This window comes from Vicugna pacos, chromosome 19 (genome assembly GCF_048564905.1).
Source record: "Vicugna pacos chromosome 19, VicPac4, whole genome shotgun sequence".
NCBI lineage: Eukaryota > Metazoa > Chordata > Mammalia > Artiodactyla > Camelidae > Vicugna > Vicugna pacos.
Window position 1 is genome coordinate 8,722,228 of NC_133005.1, and position 27,447 is coordinate 8,749,674.

Sequence of the window (27,447 nt, forward strand, 5' to 3'; positions counted from 1 at the left end):
GACTCTGGCCATCTTGATTATGATATGTCTTGGTGTGGGTCTGTTTGGATTCTTCCTGTTTGGGACCCTCTGAGCTTCCTGTACTTGGATATCTGATTCCTTCTTTAAGTTTGGGAAGTTTTCAGTCATGATTTCTTCAAAAACCTTTTCAATTCCCTTTGATCCTTCTTCCCCTTCTGGGACCCCTATTATGCGAAGATTGGGATGCTTTATATTATCCCATAGGTCCCTTATGCTATTATCATTATTTTTTGTTTGCTTATCTTGTAGTTCTTCTGAATGGGTGCTTTCTATTGCCCTGTCTTCTAGATCACTAATTCGTTCCTCTGCATTAACTAGTCGGCTTTGCACAGCTATTAGATCATTCCTCATCTCTGTCAATGAGTTTACCCATTCTACTTGGCTCTTCTTTAAAAGTTCAATTTCATTTTTGACATATTTTATATCTCTAAACACTATCTGTTTTAATTCCTTCAGCAATTTGATCACTCCTTTTTTGAAATCTTGATCTAGTAGGCTATCGATGTCTATTTCATTGATCTTTCTTTCAGGGGATTTCTCTTGTTCTTTTAATTGGGAAAGGTTTCTCTGTTTCATCTTGCTCATACCTCTCTGACACTTTGGTTTATGGAGTATCAGTTGTCTATTTTGGATCTTAACGATTTTATCTATCTAATGCCTATTTAGGAATAGAACTTAGGAAAAAAAAGAAAAAAAAGAAAGAAAAAAAGAAGAGAGAGAGAGAAAGATTTTTAAAAGAAGGGAGAAAGAGGGTTTGAAAACAGTGTATAATGAATAATAGAAGAGCAAGTTGAAGCAGAATATTAATTGGGTTGAGATATCCTTTTAAAACCTTTTTTAAAAAAATGGTGGGGAGATGAATAGATGTATTTGAAACCTGTGTCTAATCAATAACAGGACATCAAAACCCAAGAGAAATAGAAATGAATTAAGAAGTTAAAATTAAGAGAGTAATTGAAAATAGAACAGGTAAAAACAGATTAAAAAAAAAAAAAAACGGGGTTGTCGATGTTCTCCTGGAGTCTGTGTGCTTTTAATGTGACGTCTTTCTGTCTTCGTCCTGTTTTGGAAGCTCAGCTTGTTTTCATAGGCCCTCCGTTGGCGCCCTCTCTTGTGCTGCTCCCAGCACCTGTCGGCAAGCAGATCGCGCCTCCTCCTAACACGGGGTCAGATGCAGCTCTCCTCTGCTGTGGGCGGGAGGGTCACTGGCCCACCGGATGCTGCAGTCAGATGTTGCAGACTGGCCAGGCAGGAGGGCGCATCGTGCCCCCTCCCAGCACCTCGGTCAGGGGCTGTGTTCCTGCCCGACAGGCGGGGGGCCGCTCTCCCCCTGCCTGCGCCGCCAGTAGCTCCGCTGCTCTGTGCGGCTGCGCGCTCCACCCTGGTCAGCGCTCCGCGGGTGGGCTCAGGGAAGACCGAGGGAGAGCCTCGTCCCTACTGCGAGCCAAGACCCAGCTCCTTGTTTGTCTTTGTGGAGCAAGTTCTCTGAGGGACCAGGATGGAAGGATCCTATCTGCCCCGGGCTGTAGGCCCGGCTCAGTCTGGCCTTTGAGGCTGCTAAGCCCTTCGGTGCGGATGCAGGTTTCGCCCCCGCCCCCGCCTGGGTGCTCAGCGCCTGAGAATATGGCGGCTGTGCCTGAGCCCCGCCTCTCTTCCCCTGAAAAGTTTCCGCGGGTTTTCAGAGATGGGGGTATGCACCCTTCCCCCCAGAGCACATCAAGCTTGCTGTTTCATGGAGGGCCCAGGTTGTTCTGCCCTGTGCACCCACTGCCACGGCACCCAGCCCCTTGCTGTCCCCCGGGGCTGCCTCCGTGCAGCCGCCCCCGTCCTACACCCGGCTTGTGCAGCCTGGCCCTGCCTGCTGCTGCCGGCCCGCGTCTCAGGCTGGGTGTCGGGGGGACGCTCTGTGCCCGTTTAACTTAGTTCTGTCAGACAAGGGCTGCTCTGTACAGATCCGAGCCTTGGAGGCTCCCCCTCCGTCCCGCTGGCCTCTCAGTTGGAGTGGGGAGACCCAGCAAGCAAGCGCCAGTCCTCCTTTGCCGCTCCCTCCCTGCGGGACCCGTCCCGCGCTGCTTTGCCTTTTGTTCTTTCTTTTATCCTTTTCTCCTACCAGATTTTTGGCGTCTTTATCTTTTGAAGAGGGCGATGTTCTGTCGGAGTTCCGCAGGTGCTCTGGTTGGCTGAGTGGGTCTGTAGATGTGGGTCTTGGTGTATTTGTGGGAGAGGGTGACTTACAAGCGTCCTTCTATTCTGCCATCTTGCCTCTTCCCCTGGCTTTTGTTTTAAGGACAGGCAGATACATCTTCTGAGTCTTCACATAAGATGCTGTGTCTTAGTGACCCTACACCATTGACCACTAGATGGCAGCCAAGGAAACAGCGTTCTCATTTTGAGAATTTCAGGGATGATAAACCTTCACCTTTATTGACGTTTTGCTTTAGGCTGGGTTCCTAAAGTGTTACAGGAATCCATGGATTGGGGGTACCAGCTCCATTTTCTATAATCTACTGCAGGCCTGTTAGTTTCTGAATAGAATAAAGAGATGATGAATATAAATATTCCTGTTTAAAGAGTTTTTCCTCCTGAAATTTGGAATTTATAAGACTTTGTACAGAAATGATACATGATTCGTGTAGTTCCAGGGCCACAATAATTAAAGCAAACCCACTGAACTTAATTAGCTGTCATTTAATAATGAATAGTATAAGATTTTGAAAAATCTGTTCATGCAGAGATTATTGTACTGTTTATGCAATCAGAACAGTCACATACATATTAAAGGTTGAGTTCGGGAGTTTAAGTGAAGCTCACTAACTAAAATAAAGGCAGGATAGAAAACAGCCTTCAAATAATCTTGATACGTTTTACGTATTTTGCAGATGGAAATGGAGTAGGGGACTTGTTTCCAATGTGAAATGAGAACTCCATGAGGAAAAATTTTCAGTGGAAATTCAGAAACCTCTGGCGTCCACACACTGGCACCCCTGAGCAGAAGGAAAATCAATCAGCTGGTTTTCCTCTTGAGGAACAAACTCACTAGCCTCTTAGAATCACAGAAACTGGACAGAGAAAGGAATGACTTCACTCACCGTGGGATCTGGACTCGTGTTAACATCCAGTAGTTCCTCCCTGGTTCTTAGGCCCTTGCTCTATGGTTCTCCAGTGTGTGGGGCACAGACCTGCAGGGCTCTGGAGACTGTGGATCATATTCTGCAGGCCTTAGGGCATTCATCTGTTTCAGCAAAGCGCATGCTCACAACTGCAGGGGATTTTTACGTAATGATGCTTAGTAAAGCACTTATCCTGGCATTATGTTCATCCTCCTGACACCTCTGAAAAGTACAGAACCATGAAGTGTTTTTGTTTTCGGATAAGCAAACTAATGCCAGAAGATTTGTAAAAACCAAAAACCAAAACCAACCAAACAAATAAGTCCCTACAACCAAACAAACCAGTTTCTTGTAGGCCTATAAAGAAAATTCTGAGCTATGAAAATTAAAAGAACAAATTTGATCCATCGAGGCGCACCTACATAGAACTACAAGGTTGTTGTGAAGTTATAAAGACACCCTGTGCACTTGTAATCACCACCAATGTGAGTATCACCAACGCCTTAGACATTATTCACCACCGAGTCTGGATCACCAAGGCTGGTCCCTTTGGTTTGTGAACACGGAGAGGACTGAGCTGGCGCGGTGGGTGATGGATCATGCCCTGGGGGCTATGTTCTGGTGCAGAGCAGTCCTGTTTTGTCACAGGCACGGCTAACTGGATCATGGGTTACTAAATAGTAGGGGAGGCTGGTTTGTGCCCAAAGCTGCTATCAGACTTAGGTGACAATTACACCTCGCCAGCCTGTCCCTAAATTCCAAGCAAGCCCCTAGGATCTGGGGTAACGACAGGAACTGTCCTGTGAAAAGAGGACGCAGGCGAACAATGAAAAGTAATCTTCTAGTCTTCTCGGAAAGGGGGCTCGGTATAGCTCAAAAAGTGTCTTCTTGAAGATAAGAACTAGGTCTCTGGCTTCTTTCCTGCTTCCCTGTACAGACCCATCCAGAAAACTTGAACCGAAGTAACTGCAAAGTAGCAACACTGTTTCTTCTGTCCTGGCAGCCTGTTTCCTCATCTCTTGTGCAACTGAGCTTTGCCAGTATGCGAGCCAATATGTGAGAACCTCCCTCCCAGCTCCGGATCCCCGGCCCCCGGTCAGGCTCAACTTCAGCCTCCACTTTCCATGTGCTGTCCAGTGTGGTTTCTGCTTCACCCTACGTCATCCAAAGCTCGGCGACACCCACCTCCAGGTGCACTTGGATACATCCTCGGCTTCCCTGTTCCGTGGCAGCTCGCCAAAACCGTGTTCATGACTACACATGATAGACACCCAACAGCTACTTATTAAGTGAAAAGATAGGTTGAATGATGAAGAAATGCCACATTAGTCTTTCTAATCCCTCCTGATCCCTCAGAGATACTCAGTTTCATCCTTCAACACTGAGCCCAAATGTGAACTATTAAGCCATAGGTACTTAAATAACTGTGAATGGTGATAAATTATTCTTCCTTTTAAGACGTTTGTGGAGGGACTTCCCTCTTGTTAAGCCTTTGAGGGAAAACATCATCATAGTGGCCAACTCTGGCAAGCAAAGCAAATATTTTTCTCAAAGTCACATTTATAGAGTCTTTTTCCCTTGAGATCAATGAGGGCATTTCTGATGCATCGAAAATACGGTGCCTCAAGTTTTGTAAAACAGTTTGGGTAGATACTTTGGTTCAGACTTTCTGCACTTGATCTTAGCCAAAAGGCCGAGAAGTGATTGGTTCAGATTTTCTGGATGGGTCTGTAAATATGTAGGCAGGTGTCACATGGCCTTTGGTAGGTTAAAAAGCAAGGTAACCTTGGAAGAGACCAAAAGGCAGCTGGGAGCAGCAAAGCTGGGCTGGGCAGGGGGTGAGGCAGGTGCTGCGGGCAGGGCCTGCTTCCCCAGGGGAGAGGGTCACACCAGAAAGTTCTGGCCTTGAGGACATGAGATGAAGAACAAGCAGAGCCTAACGCATGGGAACAGAGTGTCCTGTGCACTCAGGCTCTGGGCCCAATGTCACACGGAGGGCTCTGATCCTCAGGGAAGGGCCTGCGGAACTAGACAGAGTACTGAGCTGGGACCCAGAGTGAGTGGGGTCAGTGCAGGAGGTGAGCCGGGATTCAGGGACACTGTGGGAGCCCAGGGCTCAGGGGCTCAGGTCCAGGTGCAGCAAGGACAACGACTGAATCTGGCTGTGCCTGCCTAACCCGACTGCCTGACCCAGGAGAGCTGCCTGGGAGACGGAGGGTACCACGTCCTGCACGCATCATGCTACCATCTGGGGGTGGCAGGGGGTTGAAAGGAGGTAAAAATTCACTGTGCTTAGAAATGGGAACTCTCAGGTCAGACCTCCTTGATTTAAACCCCAGCTCTGCCTCTTTCCAGCTCTGTGTCTCTAAGCAAGTCACCTCTCCATGTGTGCCTCTGTTTCTTCATCTGCAAAAAGGGGATAATCAGCAGGTGCCTTGTTGTGTGGCTGTGAGGTAAACAGAGTCAGTGCCTGTGAAAATTTCATTCCATGAGGGTTCAAGGCTTTATCATTAGAAGATGCAGAGGCAGTTGTTTTATTTATTAAAGCAAACAACCTGGTTCAGAAGCCCGAGTCATACCTTGAGATCTAAAAGGTCATGGCTTGTAAAGTGGTTGAAGGGATGTGTATAGGTCTGACCTTTCACCAAAACACCTGTGAGCCCTCATTTCGCAGAAGAGGTGGAGCTCAGGGTGTTCCCACCAACACTGAGCGCTTTGTCCCTCCTCCTCTCGGCCTTCAACTGCCTCTAGATAGAATATTCATTCTTCCATTCTGCACTTCCCCCCCCAAACCACCCCAAATTCTTGGCCTGCCCAGCCCTCTGACCTCATGGAAACTCTCCTAGCTGAAAAGATGGCTTCTCCTCTTCCAGGCCAGCTCAGGAAGCCCCTTGTGACTCACCTGAGTGAGGTGATTACCCACAGCCCCCTGGTGCACATGTGGTCCTGCACCAGCAGCAGCAGCAGCAGCACCTGGGAGCGCCTCAGAAACGCAGAAGTTCAGGCCCCACCAGATCTTCTGAATCACAGCCTGCGTTTTACAAGACTTCTCCCCCCACTACAGTGATGCCTGCATATATTTAAGTCTGTGAACATTGTTCTGGAATCTATATCATATGTTATTACCAAGAGAGTGAACAGATTCAGGCAAAATAATAACTCAGTTCTGATTTCCCCAAATCTCTGTAAGAGAGGCTGAGCTTTCCAGAGAGTGAAAACTCACTCAGGGTTTGAGGTCCTGGAATGGTCAGGGTGCTGATAAACTCAGCCCCAAGGATGTGCTTACCAAAGACCTCCAGGTGCCCCATGGGCTCACACTCATTTCCTCAAATGCACCAGAACCATTGAGGAAAATGAACTTGTGGGTCCCTGGTTGGAGCTGACCCCTTAGCTTGTGCTGTCAAGTGGCTGGAGAGTCTGTTTTGAGGCACTGATAAGTCACGAAGGCAAACTGAGGACTGACCATTTCACTGAGCTTGCCCATGGTAGAAAGTGCAAGGAGATCCCTTAGCACATAGCCAGAGGAATTCAGAGGCCAAATTTCAGCTTGTTGGTTGAAATTCAGGCTACTAACAGGACAAGCCATCACACTAGATTGGTTTTCACACAAGAACTCGCAGCTCTCTGGGTCCTGCATGTGTCCTGGCAGTGGCTGGACTCAGCCAGTGGATGACAGCATCAGCCCCAGCTGTGTACATCACACTTACACCTCCCAGCCCAGCTCCTTACTTCTAACACAGACCATTCTTTGTCCAAGAGGCTTTATTTCTAGCTGTGGGAGCATACTCAGCCTGAGTACAGACAGCCCTCAACAAACCACAGGTCAGAACTGGTGGATAAATACCCCAGCTCCCGCCCCTCAGGTGGGATAACACTGAGGCATGTGTATACTGATGTCCAGCATTTCCGAGTAGGCCGTAGCTCCAGTTGTGTATTGTGGTAACTTGCTTCACAGCACACCCTTTACTTGCTGTCTCCCCTCCCTTGTCTTCATCCCCTGCTCATCTGCTGGTGCATCCTGGGGATCACTTCCCAAATAAATGACTTATCCTTACATCTAGGTCTCAGATCTGCTCCTGGGGAAATGAACAAAGACTAGAGCTACCAACCTGGGTCTGAATTTTGACTCTCACCATATGTCACCTTTGTGTCCTTAGGGAAGTCATTTAACCACTTTGAGGATGGGTTTTCTTTCAATCAGTGGGAATAATGAAGAGAAATATGAATCTGGATTTTGTTAAATTTAGATGAATTAATTATATAAAGATCTTGAAGTAGTGCTTGGCAACAGTGAATGCTGAAAGAACAATAGTTATGATCTCAATAGTGTTGTCCATTGGTATTCATGGGGGTAGCTTCCAGGAACCCGTTGTGGACATCAAATCTGTGGACGCTCAGATCCCTTGTACAAAATAACATAGTGTTTGCATATAACCTACACACATCCTCTCGTATACTTTAAATCATCTCTACATTACTTGTAATGACTAATGCAATGTAAATGCTGTGTCAGTATTTGCCAGCATGTGATGAATTAAGGTTTTGCTTTTTGTAAATTTCTAGAATTTTTTTCCAAGTATTTGGGATCTGTGGATGGTTGAATCTGGTGGATGCGGAACCTGCAAAAATGGAGAGCTGACTGCAATTGTCCGTATTTATTATCCAAGAACTAATCCTTGGGGATACATTCTGCTAGAAATGCACTTCTGAGTCCTCTACTTTTTCTTAGAGAGTACAGGCCTTGGGTGTTCTGATTTGGTTCCCTTTCAGAATTTTCCTTCTTTTAGTCTTTTCAGCTCCTCATTCTGATTTTCTGGGAAATATAGAAATGATGAATAGTTCAAATTTATTGGTTAAGGCTGTTCACATAGGATTCAAAGTTTGTTATGATGGTCTGAATAGTTTTAACTGAACTTTAGGTATATTTGCAAAGATCGAGAATTCTAATTTCTTTACAGTTGCTCTAAATATCAAACCAGTATCCTCTGGTACTGATCTATATCAAAATGGGACCTTTTCTACCCCGATGACAGGAGTGTATCCTTAATGTGTAAGCAGAGGACATAGGCGGAGCAAAGTCCAAGAAAGCAGAACAAGTGTAGTTGCATGAAATCCCATAATCCTGATATTTATGAACATTCCAGTTTAGGTGGCCATTCTTCGGAACCCATCTCACAAGTCACCTGAAGCTCCTGTCTGGGCTGGTTGCATCCTTCCTACACACACAAGAAGGCGACATTTTCTGCAGATCCTTCAAAAAATCTCCACATTATCATTCCAATCTGTATGAATGCACATTAGGAATTAACATATCATTTTCTACTGAGGTATTTAGTATGATCCTGGGAGTAGCAAAGCACAAAAGGGAGCCAGCAGTAACTGATGCCTTACATGTTATGACTCCAGTTCCTGGAGTCATATGCTCAGTCACAAGCTCAGTTCCAGGCATCACCACTGAGCAGCTATGATCCTGGACAGGTACTAAACAACCTGTGTAAGCCTGAATTTCCTCATCTATAAACTAGTACTTGTCTCATGGGGCTGTCCCTAGGGTTAAATAAGTACATAAAAGAAGGTCATTAGCTCAGCATCTGGCACAGGGTAAATTCTCAGTAAGTGCTAGTTGCTGGTATAGAATAACCACAGTTCACATTTATTATAAAGATATAGATAAGAACTATTATTGATTAGCTGGGGGTACAAAGAGAGAGCATGAGGAATAAGTTACTAAATATTTTAAGAGCTTTGTAAAACTAGAAGATAAAATGAAATTCTTGAATTGTAATTTCAATAAAAGTTTAAGGATGTAAAACTTTATTTGACAATAATTTCAAACCTAACATAAAATTTTCAAGAATAAGAACACTACAAAGAACACCCAGCTAAATTTTACCCAGATTCATCTACTAACACTTCATCCCACTTGCTTCATCACTGTATCTACCTATTGATCGATTGACCTATCTATCTATCTATCTATCTATCTATCTATCTATCTATCTATCTATCTATCTATCTATCTACTTATCCATCATCATCATCATCTCTATAGAACCTCCAAGGGAAGACTAGTATGAATGGTACAACTTGGGCTGAATTCCAAACAGTAATAAATACAGGATAAAGAAGGTGCAATACTGTGATTTATAATAAGAAATATATATTTTTGGTTTTCATCCACTCTTCCTGGTACATACCTTCTTAAAGTGATGACAGCTTTATTGTCTTTTGTTATATTAATGGGGTGACTTTTGGAAAGCACCTGAGGATGGAAGCTGGTTGCCAGGGGAACCAGCTCTATGATTGGAGGGTTGGAATTTTTAGTCCTACCTCCTAACCTCTGGGGAACAGTAGGAGGCTGGAAATTGAGTTCAATTACCAACAGCCAATGACTTAATCAATTGTGCCTATGTAATGAAATCTCTGTAAAACCCCAAAGGATGGGGTTCAGAGAGCTTCCAGGTTGATGAACACCAACATGGAGACTTAGGGAGAGAGCATGGAAGCGCCTGCATAATTTTCCACCTCCCTTGCCCTGTGCATCTCTTCCATCTGGCTATTGCTGAGTTATATCCTTTTATAATTAGCTGGTAATTCAGTAAGTTAGTTGGTTTCCTGAGTTCTCTGAGGTGTTCTGGCGAATTAATTGAACCCAAGGAGGGGGTTATGAGAACCTCTGATTTTTAGCTGGTCAGTCTGAAGCACAAGTGACAACCTGGAATTGCAATTGGCATCTGAAGTGGGGACAGTCTTGAGGGACTAAGCCTTTAACCTGTGGAGTCTAGTGCTATTTCCAGGTAGGTAGTGGCAGAAGTGAGTTGAATTACAGGACGCTCAGCTGGTGTTGTGGAATTGCTTGGTGGTGTGAGGTAACCCTCCACACATTGGAATTGGCTCCTAAATTATTAGACATTGTAAGAGAAATGCCGTGAGGTGAGCCAATCTTTACAATCCATAAAGAAAAGTCTTTTCCATCTGATGCTTTTCAAAGCTTTAACTTAACTCAAAGCCACTTATATCTCTATTTACATCTCCTCTGAACATATGGGAAGGATTCTAAATGCTTTGAGCAAAGGCGGTTCCTCCAAGGAACAACATGTCACAAAGCAGAGCTGCCCAGGCACCTTTCATTGCTTCTTGAAGTACATACATCTTAGCTCGTATACATGTCTCTGTCGCCCTATGTTAACTGGCCAAGGCTTCAAAGTTCTTCTCCAGTAGTTCAGCCCCACACTCAGGACACACCGAAAGTCTTGCTGTCTTTGCACACTCCAGATTAGTCTTCTGTATGAAACGTCCTTTCTCACATCCCTGATTAGAATTCTCTTAATCTTTCAAAGTCTATGGCAAATTCTATCCATTTCATGCAATCCCCAGAATGAAGTGACTTCTGCATTCTTCTGGCTCACCATAATGTTTTCTGTTATCCCTCAGTGACACCAGTGATGACAATGATGAGGGTAATAATAATTGTAGTAACACAGCAGGCACAATCAATTCAGTGGTTTCCATAACCATGCATGTGCTAAGTAATTAATAGTCCTCCTCCAACATACTATGACTCAGGCATCATAATTATCCTCATTTTTGGAATCAGTAAATAGAGATCCAAGAAAGTTAAGTAATTTGCCTAGGACCACATGCTAATAGTCTACAGAACAATGACACAAATGCTTGGGTCAAAGCCTAGTTTTTCTTTTTAAATGCCAAGTCAAAGGTTTTAAATTCATGTATGCTCTATGGTAATTACCATTTTAGGAAAATTTATTTACAAGGAAATGTACAGATCCTAAGTGTAGAATTCAATGAATTTTAATAAGAATATAAGCATCACCCCAGTCAAAATATCAAGTATTTTTCACTGCAAAAAGTTTTTCATGCCTTTTCTTACCAATTCATCCCATACAAAGAGAGGCAAGTATCGTTATGATTTATATCACCATAGATTAGTTTCATCTGTTTTTGAGTTTTCCATAAACAAACTCATACAGTATGTACCCTTTTGTGTGTGGTTTATTTCATCAAAAATAATGCTTCTTGAGCATCATCCATGTTGTGTGTGTCAGTAGTTTATTCTTCTTTATTGTAGAATTGTGTTCTGTTATATGAATAAGGCATAATTTTTTTCTTTTCTCTTGTTGATAGATATTTGTTTTCAGTTTTGAGCTATTCTGAATGAAGCTGCTCTGAACATTCCTGTACAAGCCTTTATTGTGAACATATGATTTCATTTCTCTTGGAAATTCTGAACTGTGGGATTTCTGGGTCATAGTACAGGAATATGTTTAGTTTTATAAGAGTTTGCCAAAGAAGTTGTGCCATTTACACTCCAGCAATGGGTGAGAGTTCTGGTTGCTCTCATTTGCTAGTTGCTCAAATCTTTGCCAACATTTGATGTCATCTTTTGGATTTTAGCTCATCTTTTGGATTTTAGCTATTCTAGTGGGTGTGAAAAGGTACAGTGATTAAAACCTTTACTCTTAACCACCGCGTGATACCATTGTGGTCCTTTCCCACTACAATCTATGATAATTACCTTTGTATATTTTGCCTCTCCAACTAGATTATAAGCTCTCAGTTAGCTAAGATACTACTTTATCATTTTTCTGGTTCTCCAAAGGCCTAATATAGTGCCTGAATCAGAAGAGGTGTTCAATAAGTGCTCAACAAGTTTTGTTTTAGAACCATTTTTCTGCATTTTGTGACTTCCTTTGCCAACTTTAGCCAACTTTGGACCAGGAGTGTAAAACAGTGCTCCTCACAGAGAGAGGAAGAGTGAGGATAGTTATATGACAATGTGTTTCTGCTGATATATCTCAGGGCACACTGGCAAGACACAGGGTCAGCCTAGAATAAGTGAGGTTAGAAAATACATTTCTAGGGTTTGTTTCCATCATTATGTATCAGAATCACATGGGGAGCTCTGAAGAAATGCAGCTACCTTAGTCCCAAACCAGAAATTTGGATTCAGTTGGTCTGGAGGGGAGTTAAGTCATTGATCCTTCATAGATATTCCCTAGATGCTTCTACTGTGCATCTAGAATAATGGCATTCCACTGCTCTCAGTAGAATGGAGTGAAGAAATGAGAGGTTGACGTTGATAGATGTCTCCCTCCAAGAGGGAGATTATCACATTTGACCATACCCATGGATGGAACTACAGTTGAATAATTGTCAACTATTTCCTTTATCTTTCCCCAAGTAGAATAATCACCAACTGCCTGCTTTGTCAAAGAATCAAAAAGGCATTGTGCTAATATCAAAAGCATTTTCCTTCATCTCCTAACAAATTCACTTACTGAATCCCTAAAAGATATCTACTGCCCACACTGTATAAGTAATTTGAATCTGGAAGTGACAATTGGTGATAAATGAAACCGAAGTGGAGGAACTGAACTTGGTTTATCAAAGACTAAAGCTAAGATTGAGTGTTTGATGCAAAATTAAGAAATGGAGCCAACGTATTTTGAATTAACATTGAGCTAAATGTCATCATCAAGCTGTAGGTCTGAGGGGTCTCACGTGTGGTTCTTGCAGAGGACCTGACCCTGACCTTCACTCCAAAGAGTTCATCTTTGCACAGCTGCTGAAGGCGGTTCAGTAAATGTGTAGCCAGACCTCACCCCACTCAGTGAGAGGGGAGATTTTTCATTAGAATAACTCTACTAGCTGGAAAAGGAGGTTCACTTTAGAATGCTCCCATGCATTTGCTCTCCTCTTCCACAGGACAGCTGTCCATGGTCTGAGATTTCTGTGAGGTGACATGCAGACGGCAACACTCCTTCCCCCTCACTTTATTTTCTTCTCACTTCAATCTTTGTTACTTCCCTGGAGAGCAAGGCAGGAGTGTCGATGAAGAGGAACAAGGAAAAGTAGAGGGAAAGGGAAAGCAGGAGAGAAAGGGGTGAGAAGGAAGAGAGAGGAAATGTGTGTGCGTGTGTGCATGTGTGTGCGTGTGTGCATGTTTGTTCATGTGTACATGTGCATGTGCACAGAGAGAAGGAACAGTTCTGATGACAAAAATGAAGAGTTAGGATCAGGAACTTGGAACTAGGAGGATTGTTACACATCATATAGTTCAATACTCCCATTTCACAGATGGAAAACTGAGTACAAGAAAGACGAAAGGATCTACACAAGGCGATAATCAGATTAGGTGCAGAGCTGGGCGAGAGATCTCAGGTGTCCACCAGCACCTCCATCTAAGTATTTCCTAACACTTCCCATGCTGCTCTGACCTCAGCACTGAGCCTCACAGCCTGGAGCCTGAAAGGGCACATCAATGAATTTGACTAGATGGTTTGTATGTGTGTGTGTGTGGAGGGGTGGGGGGTAAAGGAGGCATTTATGTTAAGGAACAAGATCACTTTTTACCTATTACAGAAAGTTTAAGTCTTCAGAATTTTCCAAGACAGAGTTACAAAAAAGGAAGCAATTTACATTTATGATAATTACACACAGCCTAATAGATCAGTCATGTTCTCAGAAGTAACATCACAAGACCCCTAATAACAGCAACACTAATGTGTTTGGGTTACACTAAGCAGTATGGGTGTTTAATGCATTTTAACCATTTGTCCCAGGTCATCAGAGGTTAACAAGCCAGTAGTGAATATAAACATAACTGTGTATCAGTAGGCTAAGCTCCCAGTTGAAGAGCAAGGACAAACATCCATCAATCATCTTTACTTTCATCTAAAAGCAAGCAGTACATCTTGGATAAAGACATTGATACTCACTGTTGTGTTTGAAGATCCTTATGGTTGCACCTGAGAGGCGGGCCCTGAGCACAAGAGATGCGTGGTTTAACTCATCACTTAAAATGAGGCACCCCTGTGTGGAAAAGAAGCACACAAAACACAGGCCAATAAAGTGAAGGGAAAACACATGTGGGAACAGGAAGACACTTCAAGATGTGTAACACAGATTCCCCAAACCCTCTTTAATTTTAAAAGGCCAAGAGTTCAATTGGTGTCTATATGGATAAAGTCCTCTAGAGAAATTAGCTGATGGAGATGGGGATTCTTTTAAGGGATAGCATCTTTCTGAAACATTTGCATATCGTTTTCAGCAGAGAATGTCATTCAAGATCTTGGTTAAGCACCAGGTAGCATATAAAGGATTGATGTTTGACAGGAAAACTAGTATGATTTTTGGTGGGTTGTGGATTTGCTGGGGCTTTTCAATCCCATGCTGGATTATTTGGGATGGTCCTACTGGGAATCAGGGATCTTTTCTGCAAGACGTTTCAAGCTCTTGTTTTCTTTTTTTATTATTATGTAACTATAGTCTGTTTAAAATGTTGTGTCAATTTCTGGTGTACAACATAATGTTTCAGTCATACATATACATACATATATTCATTTTCACATTCTTTTTCATTATGTTACTACAAGATATTGACTATAGTTACCAGTGCTGTAGAGTATAAAGTTGTTGTTTATCCATTTTATACATAGTAGTATCTGCAAATCTTGAAATCCTAATTTATCCCTTCCCACCTCTTTACCCCACTGATAACCATAAGTTTGTTTTCTATGTCTGTGAGTCTGTTTCTATTTTCTAAATAAATTCATTTCTCTTTTTTTTTTTTTTTTTAGATTCCACATATAAGTGATACCATGTGGTATTTTTCTTTCTCCTTCTGGATTACTTCACTTAGAATGACAATCTCCAGGTCCATCCATGTTGTTGGAAATGGCATTATTTTATTATTTTTTATGGCTGAGTAGTATTCTATTGTGTAAATATTCTACAACTTCTTTATCCAGTCATCTGTCGATGGACATTTAAATGGGCAGAAGACCTAAAAAAGCAATTCTCCAATGAAGACATACAAATGGCCAATATGCACATAAAAAATGCTCACTATTATTAATTATCAGAGAAACACAAATCAAAACTATAATGAGGTATCACCTCAGACTAATCAGAATGGAGTGGAATATTACTTAGTCATAAAAAAGAATGGAATAATTCCATTCGCAGCAAGATGGATGGACATGGAGATCATCTTTCTAAGTGAAATAAGCCAGAAAGAGAAAGAAAAATGCCATATGATATCACTTATGTGGAACTTTTTTAAAAGGACAAATGAACTTACCTACAAAATAGAAGCAGACTCACAGACATAGAGAATAAAATTCTGGTTACCAGGGGTTAAGGTGGGAAGGGATATATTGGGAACTTGAAAATTGCACCTCCTGGGGTGCTATCTTCACTGTGTTAGTGGTTTCATTGGTGTACACATCTATCAAAATTCATCAACATGTACATCTGAAATATATGTAGTTTACTCTGCAGAAAGCATATCACAATAAACGTGTTTTAAAAAAAGAAAAAAGAATAGCACAATCATCCTACCCCTGTCAGCTTGTGGAGCATTAAATTGATCCACTCAAAGGTCAGAGTCTCCCTGAATTCCATATCCTGCCATCTTTCAGTTGTACACATCATTTCACATCTTAAAATATTGCTTGCAAATCTGTACATATCTGTCTGGAAGTGTGTCACTTACAGCTCTACTTTCGTCTTAATTTTAACATGTGTAGGTGCAGATTTAGCAAACAACCCTACTCCTGGGCTCTTTTTGCTGCCCCTTCCACTGACTTGACCTCCCTCTTGGGCACTGAGGGCATTTCATGTTGTTTTCAGCAGGGAGACAGGAACCAGGTGCCTGGCTGGGACCTATCTTTCTGCTTCTCACCCATCGGAATAATTTTAATTTAGGGTTTTTTTGTTTTGTTTTTTTGTTTTTGTTTTTGTTTTTGTTTTAGTACAGTGCATGACTGAGTTTAGTTTTTGGCCAGATCTCCTTCCTTTGCTTTCTGTAGGCAAGTATGTTCTAGTTGTATATTTTTGGTCAAAATTAAATGTGTGATTTTTACTTTTTACTGTATATTAAATACTTCCTATTGAATTCATTTTTGTTTAATTTCCCTATTTTGTAACAAAATTTCTGTGTTCTTTTTCCTCTAGAACATTGGAAACTATTTTTAAAAGATCAGGGAAGTCCTTTAAAGTGATTAAACTTTTGATTCCTCAAGAAGCTATTTTTGTTACTAGAAATTCTTAAGTTTCTATATTCCAAAATTTTCGTTGTTAGTTCGTTGATCCTGTTAAACATCTTCTTAAGACTATGTAGCATACATTTTCCAAAAGTTACTTGTATTTATTGAAATAAAAGGCATTCAAATTGTGCTACCAATTTGTGCATGCTATGTTGAGGTTACTATATATCCTGCAGAATATTTTCAAATGTACTTTGTTTATTCCTTTATTTTGTGATCCTTTGTATCCTTGTTTTCAGTTCTTCTGTTTGCCTAAAATTAGTGTGGGTGGGTTTTATTTTTCCCTCTCATTATTTACTTAAAAAGTGTTAAAATCTTCTTACTAGAGCTTGAGTTGGAGAGCTCAATGAAGGAAGGCAATATTAAAAGCCCAGCAATTCAGAAGGATGTGGAGGTGGAAAAAGAATCTAGGCAGCAGGCATCCAAACCCAGCTCTTCCTCTCTGCCTGGTTTCTCTGGGTTTGTGGAGCCTGTGGTTTCAGGAGCCCATCCTCTACATCTGTCTTCCACTGCCAAGCTGCCTCCCTTCAGTTTTTGGTGGCTGTGACTGGGGAGTGTTCTCAGTGAGTTGGGGAGTCATCATCATTAGGAATGTGTTTTCTGACGAACAATCACCAACACCAGGGAAAACATCCCCAAAGTTTATTGACTTCATGTTTCTGCAACTGGGGAACCCTTCCAGGCTCTGCCCCATCTCCAAATGCGGCCCTGATGGCGACCTAGCTCTTCTAAAAGAGTAGAACCTCCCTTCTGCTTTCTCCTTATTTCTGCAGCCCTCATGCCTAAAATAAAGATACAGTGTCTTTCTTAAGAAATCTGGGCAACCACTTATACACTCTGGAGTTTTAGCAAAGTGTTGACTTGATATGTAGGTAAAATTTTACTTTGTTCAATTTGAACTGCTATTTGTTGCACATGTTTCTAAAGCCCTTCAGTCAACTGGTTATCTAAGAGGAGCATGTGGCTTATTTTTCATTAATGGTAAATCCATTATTAGCAGATTTACCTCTGATTCTTAGACAGGCCTGAAACTGACCTGGTGAGCCCTGCATGGATTAAACTGGATGGGAAACTGCTTAGTGGAGAAGCTGAGCTAGACTGAGAGTTAGGAAGGGGAATCCGGCCCTGTGGGCACGTCACTTAGTCACTGTGACCCTCAGTGTCCTCCTTGAGGATGGGAACAACACCATCTGTGCTGCCCTTCAGCACAGGGTTTTGTGAGGAATGAATGAGATGCTGTATGAGAGACAAGGTACCTGGAAGAGCCAAGCTCTCTACAAGCACAGGCTTGTCTGCTCATCCTCCCCGAAGTGGGGGGAGCAGAAGTTTGCTTCTCAGAGATTTTGCTCCTTTGAATAAGAGAAAAGTGTTTCAGCTAAAAGAGAAATAAGTAGGCAGTCTGCTTCTCCTTTTCCATTCATTCATTCATCATTTATCATTCATTCATTCAACACAACAGTCAACAAGTCCGCTTCCTCCCTTCATGAAGTTTATGTTTTAGTAGCAGAGATGGGCGATACAGAAGAACAAAAGCAAGATCAGCGATGAGCATCATTAAGAAGAATGGGAAAAAGGCCCATCCCAAAAGGGAGGTTGCTGTTCAATGGGCACAAAGTTTCATAAGTTCTAGACCTCTGCCCTACCACATAGAGACTGTAGTTAACAATACTGTATTGTGCACTTGAAACATGTGTTAAAAGGGTAGATCTCTAAATATAGAATCACTAGATATAGACCTGAAACTAATATACTAATATAAAAGTCAGCTATACTTCAATAAATAGAAATAAAATTTTATTTAGGAAAAAATAGATAAAAAGGGTAGATTTCATGTTAAGTGTTCTTATCACAAAAAAGAGGGGCATTGACACTTCCTGGGGTGATAGATATGTTTATTACCTTGATTATGGTGATGGTTTCACAGGTGTATGAATATGTCCAAACTCATCAAATTATGTACATTAAATGAGTACAGTGTTTTTCTCGGAATATCAATTAATACCTCAACAAAGCTGTCAAAAAAAGAAAAAGAGAAGTGGGAGAAAAAAACTCAGAAAAGGACCAGGTGGAAGAGGCACAATAGCTGCTATTTTAGATAATGTGTTCAGAAAAAGAACCATTTTCATTTATTATGGAGAATTAAAATCTTAATAAGCTACTTGGTAACAAGATTGTGTTTAAAATTTCTAAAAAGACCTTCACACAACTTTTTCTTTTCTCATTTTCTAACAGCTTTTTGAGGCACACAGTCTATATATGATCTGGATTTGAGAAGTAATCACAAGGAATTTGAGACCCAACCGGACAAAATTTCAAAATACTGACAGCACATACTCATTTCTTGTCTGGTGCTGCTCACACCTAAGCCATATGTCTCTAACACATCCTTTACTGCTCTGATGGATTCATCGCACTTGGCTGCCAGGCCAAGGAAGTTATGGGAAGCCATGTTGATGACATCTTTGATGATTCTTCCAGTAAACCTGCAGAGATTAGGGCCAGGGAACATAAGGCGCTTTCTCACATGATGTCATCCCAGTGCCCATAAAAGACTCTCACAAAGAGATCTTAGGTTTGGCCCAAGTCACATGTTTACTTTGTCTTAGATTTTGATTTACATTGTTGTCACCACAAACTGTTTTGCCCTTAAAAGAGAGTAAGCCCATCATGAAGCTGGGCAGAGAATCGGGAAAAAGTATCCAGGTCATGGAGTATTACTTGGCCCTGATCTCCCTTGGGTGCTTGCTTGCATGACATCTGCACTCTGGTTTAAATTGCAGCAAGAAATGGTCATCGTGGTCATCACAGTTTCCTGCAGCAAGAAGGAGGAGGGTATATTTGTCAATAAAGCTGAAAAGAACTCTTCCCAGCTGGCTCTGTGTACCCTGCACCCTCTGACACAGATCTCTCATTGCAATACAAACAAGCCTCCCTTGGCCACGTAATTACTGTGACTTCCCCCACTGGCCTCAGGAGGGCTTGTAAAGGGCTGAATGATGGAAGATCTGCTGTTCCATGCCTTGTTTTTTTTTTTCAGATCTGTAATCTGGTGCTCATGCTAGAATTTCTTTGAAAGGATTTATTTTCAACAAATCCCCTCCAGGTGGCTGCCTCACCTAAACATCCTGCTGTAGTCATCTGAAACCCTCTCCATCACATCGAACAGAATTCCAGGCACTGCAGATGGGCCTGTTCCAGTTGTCTCTGACTCTCATGTAAAGTTTCCACATATAAACATTTTCAAAGTTTTGATACAGTGGCACAAAATCCTATTGTAACAGAGGCAGAAGTTTACCTTTGGTCCCTCACTTTTTGTTGCTTATTTTCAATTGAAGGCTAACAGACCTGGAGAAGCTATGAAAATATTTCATCTGAAAATATTCTGAGCAAGGATCTATGGGGAAGGGGACAGGTGAAGTCCACAAATACCTCTGTGAGGTCTTCACCCTGAAGTGAAAAACATGACAAACAAGGATCACAAAGATGACAGCACCATACAAGTCCCCAAATGAGGGCAGGAGACAAGGAGCCCCTGTCAGTGACACCAGAAGTATAACAGGAGGTGTTTATGTCTAGAGCAATTTACTTGGAAAAAATTGATTGAATGATAATTCGGTCTTAACCCTGTTGACCACGAGTCTCCCCACTCATTATGTTTTTAGACATGGGGATGAACTTGAACTGTTGGGTCTGCTGGCATCACTGTTGGCAGGTGACTGATGGCCCAGAATCCAAGTTGCAGAGCTTATGGAGACACCTGGCTTCTCTCACATCACAGAATTGTTTTGCTGTACAAAGGCTCATCCATGTCCAAGGGATTTGCTGTCCAGCTGAGGCTCAGAGCAAGACACATCTGATTTTGGCAGTCAACCGCTAATAGTACAAGGCAGAGAATGCAAAATCTTGGCCAAAGCGAAGTACTTGGGGGTGTTTGTTAAGATTTAATCCAGGGGAGGAGGCACATTTTGCTGGAGGAATCAAGGTTGCTTTCTGTAGGAGGGGCCTTGGAGATGGGGCCTGAAGGTGGAATGAGGTTTCCATGGGCAGGGATGCTTGGAGAGGGCATTCGGAGTGAATGGGTCTTTTTGATGGAAATGTGGGGTGTATTTGAGAAGAATGAGTAGAATAAAATACAAGGTGGAGCCTGTCATTCTTTGACTAGAGCCTATAATGGCTCCCAACTCACTTGGAGCTAAAGCCAAGGTTCATCTGGTCTGGTCCCTGCTTCCTCTCTCATTCCCCTACTATTCCCTGTGATATGGATGGGCCTGCAATGTCAGCCGGGCACAGAGAATGGGAGGTGTACGTGTCCACAGGGGAAACTTGGGCATTATCCTGGAGGCCGCAGGGAGCCAATGAATAATTGGGAGTGAGCTTCCCATCCTCCCTCCCATCTTCTCTGAGTTCTGTGCTTCCTTCCCCTTAGAAAAGGGAGCTGATTTACTGAAGGAACAAAGAAGACCCTGGGGAAAGCTTTATGGAAGACCTTCTTATGCTACTGGTCTGGCCCGCTCATCTTCTAAGCTGGTCCAGCCCAGAAGGAAAAGATAGAATCTGATTTTTAGTGACAATGGCATCATATTTGGAGGAATACTGTGATTATCTGTAAGAAAGACTGCTCATAACCACACACTGGGGGCTATCTACTGCATGTGAATTTGAAGGGTGGTTAAGCAACTCAACTGGTTACACTTGTAACTTGAATATCTCATACCAAATGCATTTTCTCTCAAACAGCTAAATATCGCAGCATTATGACAATCAATTATTCCCTTTTATGCTAACAGGAGAACGGATATATTTTTGAGATAAAAAGAAATTATGTAATTCTAGGAAAATATTTTCCAATTTCCTCTTTGATGTAATAACATTTTCCCCAGACTTTTTACTAATTGGTGGATTACTCTATATCTCCAAACTTTGTTTGCGTCCTTCTATTTTTAATTTTTAATTTCTTACTTGAAATGGCATCACATAAACTCACCCTGTCAAGAGGAAAGAGAGATGTAAGTCTGTAAGTAATATTTCTGGACTCTTGAGTGGAAATAGAGTTTTAGATTTTATGGGGAATCTTGCTCAAAATACAGTTAACAGTTGGTTTAGATATATGTAAGGGGTCATGAGTTTAACTCCCACAGGCCTTTTCTGTAATAACTGAGCATGTGCCTCAATAAAACAATGAAATAACTGTGGAGGACGACAGATGCCAGAGAAAATAGTGAGTGAAGAAACTGATCAAATATGATTTGGCTCTAGCAGGTCTACATATGTAGTATAAGGAAACAGAAACTAAAATTTATAAATAAATGACAACCAGGAGAATGAGTATGTGGGAGGAAGAAAGTGAAACTTTATGAAATTCTTCTCCTGGTCAGGGGAAGACTTTAGTTTCTAAATGATATTAGCTAAATTCCAAATATATTTGTTAAATTTTCATGAGAGTCATTGAAAAAAAATAGTAGAGGATATATTATATATAACTTCCTAACAGGACAAGGGGGAAAAAATGCAGAACAAAGAAAACTCAATCAAATGTACCAAAAATATGAAAAGAGAAATAGTTAAAATTAAAAATAAGCAACAGAAAATGTGAATGTAAAATATACAGATGGCAGAAATAAGTTTAAACAATGAATAATTAAAATATTAGCTTTAGCCATATGGATTGTCAATGTTTGACTGTTTTTGACCTATAAAAACAGCAAATTCATATGGTTCAAGTAATTGTTCATAGACAATATTATTAAAACACAGAAGCTTCCACACTGGTTATAAAAATAAATCTATACGCTTCTCGTAAGAGGCATATATTTGCACGAAAGGATTTTGGCCAGACATGTCCTGTGAACTGACTTTAGTTTAAAAAAATCACGTTGGCTGCTAGTTGAGAAGAGATTGAATGTAACCAAGTAGTATGATCACCCACTAGCTGCTGGCTAGTACGTTCAGTTCCTAGGGAAACCCCAGGGAAAACTCTCTCATTTGGACCCACCCAGATCCAAACAGGAAAGCCAATGCTTGGGCCATCTGTTTGCGCTGGACAAAACCATACCTCATACCCAGTTATGGACCCCATGCTTCAAATTCCTCAGAAAATGTTCCTCTGGGAAAATCCTGCTGTTGCTTCAGCTACCAAGTGTGGGTGCAAAAGAGCAAGTTTTAATTCATGCAAGTATTTGGAGGTTTGTCTTCAAATTTTCTACAGTTACAACTTTCTAAACCCCCTTTGTTTCATGTGAGAGTAACAATCTCTGGAGATGGGCCAGAAATTTACTTGTAGGGACACTGAGACTATTTGGAACTAATGTGAACATGGAATTGCAACTGCAATGTTTTACACCAGGCTGGTGCCATGTGTCCTGGGTTGTACTGAACCTGCTATCAAACCGTAGGGACTAAGAAACATGGCTGCACTTGAAGTTTATAAAATCCCTGATGATGCTTGACATTCCTTTGACTATATTTGCTGACCTCCTCTTAATTCTGAAGAATTAAGCAAAGTTGGGCCATTATATCACTGAGAAAGTAACTTATCTAGACGTCTTTAATAAAGTGCAATTCAACTCTAGAGTTGCCTTTGAAGGGTTAAAGGAAAAATTAAAGCAAAATATTTAATGTTGTATCTGTCTGTGTTGTCCTTTCCCTCATTAGTATGCTCTGGTTACCTCTGAAGTCTGTGGAGGCAGCAGGGGCTCTGGGATGCATGCTCTCTGTGCTCTGCTTAGTGCTCTCCTGGAGGGAGACTTTGGTTTGTCTATTCTTTTTACTTAGCATTACTGGTTGACTCAGTAAAAACTGAGTGAATCAGATATCAAGTAATTCAGATAAAGACGATTATCAAGGCTTTCATGTTTTGGAATCAGTTTCCAGGTGTTTGGGCTAGAGATCAAAGAGTAGAAATAGGAAAAATAGATTCTAAATTTGAGCAACATTTTACTTGAATGGCTGGTTTGGTATGAGAGGAGTCATCACAATGAGAGAGACAAGAAGGAAAGTGGATTCATAAATTCTTCTATTTGATTAAGAAAAAGAACTGAGGAGACAGACATCACAATGACCTTGACTGTAGTAACCTTTTCGTTGCATATGTGTATTTTGAAACATCCTATTGTACACACTAAATCTATACAACTTTATGAAAAACAATTTGAAAATGAAAAGAATGAGCGTAAATGAGTGTCATAGGACATGAGAGCATCCAGTGACGGTCTTTGTAAAACACCCGTGAGCTCCTCTCCACCAGCCCTTCCTGGAGGCGCTCTCTATCCTGGTGTCACGTTGCTCAGGGCTGGTTTGTCTGATGGGAAAATCTATTCTGCATGCCCAGTGTCCAGATTTTAGACTAAAATAACACTCATTTCTGCTACAAAAAACCAGGGATCGTTGTAAAGCAGCACATTCCATGTTTCAAGAAAGAGACTTCAAGATACGCCTAAGATAGCTTGTTAGCATACAGCAAGAAGTCCAGCCTGGGGGCAGCATTACAAGGAGAAGCCCACTCTGAAGACAAGTCTCGCCAAAAAGAACACATGATTGCAGCCATGGCTGATTGTTAGAACCTGTTACTCCGAATGGTTCTCAATCTCTAAAGCAGCTCAAAAGGGAAGAACACATCATAACAAGTGTGTTATACAGAAGATGTATTTACCAAGGCAAGACAATTGATTGATGCTCTCTACCTCACAGAGATCAAACAGGATGGAAATTGTTCATTTTGTAAAGAACTATGAGACACAGGTCTATTTAATGCATTGCCTTCTTCCTGGGAAGTGGTTCAACAGCTCTTGAGGTAATAGTGACAGGTGTTGCGTACAGACAGCTGTGCACTGTGTACGTCCATCATTTAGGACTCAAGCACCTCACCCCCAGATGCGGGGAGTGTGGAACCTGACAGCTCACTGCAGGGAACTGCCGGGCTCAAGATCACATCCCTCTCTGGTGGCATCCCCATCTAGCATCATGGAAGGCTCCACCTCTTCCTTTAACTAAGAATGCTTCTGAAAGGCCCTCTCATCACCAGAGAGCCCTGTGGGATCCCCTGGGGCTTCCGCTGGGACTGTGTCACAATTCACCTGCCTCATCTTGCCCCTTTCATTCTTTATGGGTGTCTAAGTGTAGATTCCAGGAGCACACCCATTCACCTCTCAGCCCTCAGCCTTCCATCTCAGAGACTGTTTCCTGACAACCAGCTTGCCACATGTATGTTTATATGTACGTACACACACACACACACACACACACACACACACACACATGCACTCTGCTTGAAATGTAAGAAACATTTTAGAAAAACCAAAATGACAAGCCCTGCTGGGCTGATAGAGCAAAAATATTGCAATATATTGGAAAATAGATGGCAGCTATAAAGCCTGTTCCTGCCAAGGATGCTACGTCTGAGAAATGTACATTTGACTTATCCTGTGCTCCAGTAAGTATTCTAGAATGTGCTGATTTATTGTGCACCAGTTACTTATGCCTGGGGAGCAGGCAGACTGGTGATGAGAGCTTCTAGAACACACCAGCTAGTGGCAGGGAAGGGCTGTGGAGATCCTTATGAAAATGGCCAAAAGGAACTTACTTTCTCATCCCAATTCTCCAGTTTCACTATCAGCTCTGCTAGGATCTGGGAAACCTGCATTCTTCTCTGGAAGTGCGCTGGGCTGTCTCCAGCTTGCTTTAACAATTTCAGTCCTTTATCATTAAAGAACCTTCATATTCTCAAAACTACCTGTGGCTATCTTTCTGCCAAATACAGGCTGTGGCTGTGCCACAACCATTCTTTCTTGTGTCTGACCCAAGTAGAAATTTTGGATTGTCCTGGTCTCCTCCCACTGTCTTATTTCTCATACAGTCCAGCACCAAACTTTTTGATTCTACCTCCAATGTATCTAATTAGTTCCCTTTCCTTCATTCCATCTCCCTCTTCCCCATCTCAAGCACAAATTCTCTCTTCCTAGACAATTATAAGGCTTTTTATCATCACTTTGCTTTCAGTCTTGAATTGAAATTCCATCTCTAACATTCATTAAATTCTCTAAAGTTCTTTGTTCTCTTCTCACCCTTTATCTTTTTCCTTCTATGAAACTTCCCTGGGAAATCTCATTGGCTTCTGTGGCCTTGATTACTGTTAACATGCTCAGATATGCATAAGGTACCGCAGTGTCCATCTCTGGGCATCTCTAGATTTTTCTCTGAAAGTCTAGACTTCTATATCCAGCTGCCAATTCTTTAAACTCAACTCGTGAAAAACTAAATAGACCATTTTTCCCCTCCAACTGACCCTTCCTTCTCTATTCCCCATCTCAACGAATGAAACCACCTTCTTTCTACCCAGTTGTTTAAGTCATAAACCTAGTGGGGTCTTTGATTTGTACATCTCCCTAATTCCCCAAGTCAAGTCAATCATCCCTAATCCATCTCTTAAACATCTCTTGGCTTGGTCTATTATTACCATCCCTATTATCACTACCGTGTGCGCAGGTTTGTTTGTTTGTTTGTTTGTTTGTTTTTAAACTGGGATTTCTGCTTCAGCCTCATAGCTAGTTTTCTGGTCCCTATGTTGTCCTCCTGTAATCCATCTTTCATAGGGCAGGGAACGTGATCTTTCTAATCTGCAAATCTACACTCCTCTGCCTGAAATCCTTCAATGCCTTCCCTTTGTTCTTGTAATAAAGGACCATGGCTTATAAAAACCCATTGTAGTGTGGTTCTTGCTTGCCTCTCAAACAATCTTTCTCCCCACACCCTCCCACCCTCGCTCGCAACATTCTGGTTATTAGAATTCCTTGGTTCCTTAAGTGGACAATGCTTTATCTTACTTCTTGGCTCTTTTGCACCATATTTCCTCTCCCTAATAACGCCTTCCATCACGTCTTGCCTCACCCTTTATCTTACTACTTACTCTTCAGCATTTAGGTGTCAATTTAACTTCCTCTTCCTCCCAGAAGCCTTCACTGAACACCAAGTTCAGGTTAAATGTTTCTCTTCTTTGCTTCCTTGATGTCATCTACTTACCTCTATGTTATCTCTTATCAAATTCTGTTGCAATTGCTTTTTTTATAGTTAACTTTATGAAGGTAAGAACCATATCTCCTTAGTTATTCTTATATCTCCAGACTGTAGCACAGTGTCTTGCACAAAATACATGCTCAAAACAAATCTGACTTGACTCTTCAAGAGTGTCTTTTTTGCACCTTTGCTTACTCAGCAGACTCCTGCTCACATTAAAGTCTCAGCATCATGCCTTTCTGACTTCCTAAAGGAATCACAGGGCACAGATCCTTTTTTCCCATATCACCTTCCCTTTCATCATCACTTTTATCATTTGTGTTGCTCAAGAGTCTGTTTTTACACAGCAGGCTTCAAATTCTCTGATGAAGGACTTCTCGTTTCTTCTCTATTAGCACCCCTTACTTGGTGTAGAGCATGTGCTCAAATACCAGCTAAAGGTAGGAGAGAGTGAAATGATAAAACTGGGCCTGATTTCCTTGTGAAGGCGATGTGCTTGACCTAAGCTAATTTTCAAAATAAGTGTTCTGCATGATTTGTTCATGGTTGTGTTACTTTATGCAGGAGTTTATCTTCCTGCAGGTACTAGTCACTAAGTTACAGGATTTGAGGTTCTCTCATTACATGGAAGTCCATGTCTCACCTATGTTCTTTGCTTGGATGTGCTCACGGCTCCATCACGTAGGATAATCCATGCCCATAGTCATATATTCCAAAGCAATTTTTGGGAAAAAGAGATTCATGTCATCATAAATCATATGAACCAATTTTGGAAAACATGTTAATAGGACACAGGCTCTTCCCAGATCTCTGAGTAGTTTCCAGATTGTCCTGTTAGCTCTGTGTGAAAAAGAGATGATGTAGGCTTTTATAAGTTAACTACTGAAAGGATCTAGATCAGTGGTTCTAAACTGAGGGTGATTTTGCACTCCATGAGACATTTGGCAATGTCTGGAGGCGTTTTGATTATTATTTGATTATTTTGATTATAAGTAAGTGGCAGAGCGCTAATTGCATCTAGTGGGTCGAGGTCAAGAATGCTGTTAAAAATCCTGCAGTGCACAGGGCAGCCCCCACTTCAAAGAATTAGCCAGTTTAAAATGTCAATAGTGCCAAAGTTGAGAAACTCTGATGTAGATGAAATTACAATCTCACATTTCATTCAAACCTACTTTTCTATTCCAGGAACATAATACTCAACCTACAACCAGAAGATCTGAGCACTGATATGCCCTTTT

General features: G+C 41.7%; 1 protein-coding gene across 1 annotated transcript in view; it reads right to left on the reverse strand.

Moving 5' to 3' along the window:
* Nucleotides 1-27,447, reverse strand: part of LOC102527056 (serine palmitoyltransferase 3) — a 107,627-nt gene that overhangs the window by 64,868 nt on the left and 15,312 nt on the right. Inside the window, 5 exon segments of the mRNA XM_015240833.2 lie at nucleotides 3,448-3,488; nucleotides 6,034-6,104; nucleotides 18,536-18,684; nucleotides 19,318-19,377; nucleotides 19,379-19,470. Of these exon segments, the coding sequence (XP_015096319.1) occupies nucleotides 3,448-3,488; nucleotides 6,034-6,104; nucleotides 18,536-18,684; nucleotides 19,318-19,377; nucleotides 19,379-19,470 (413 nt within the window).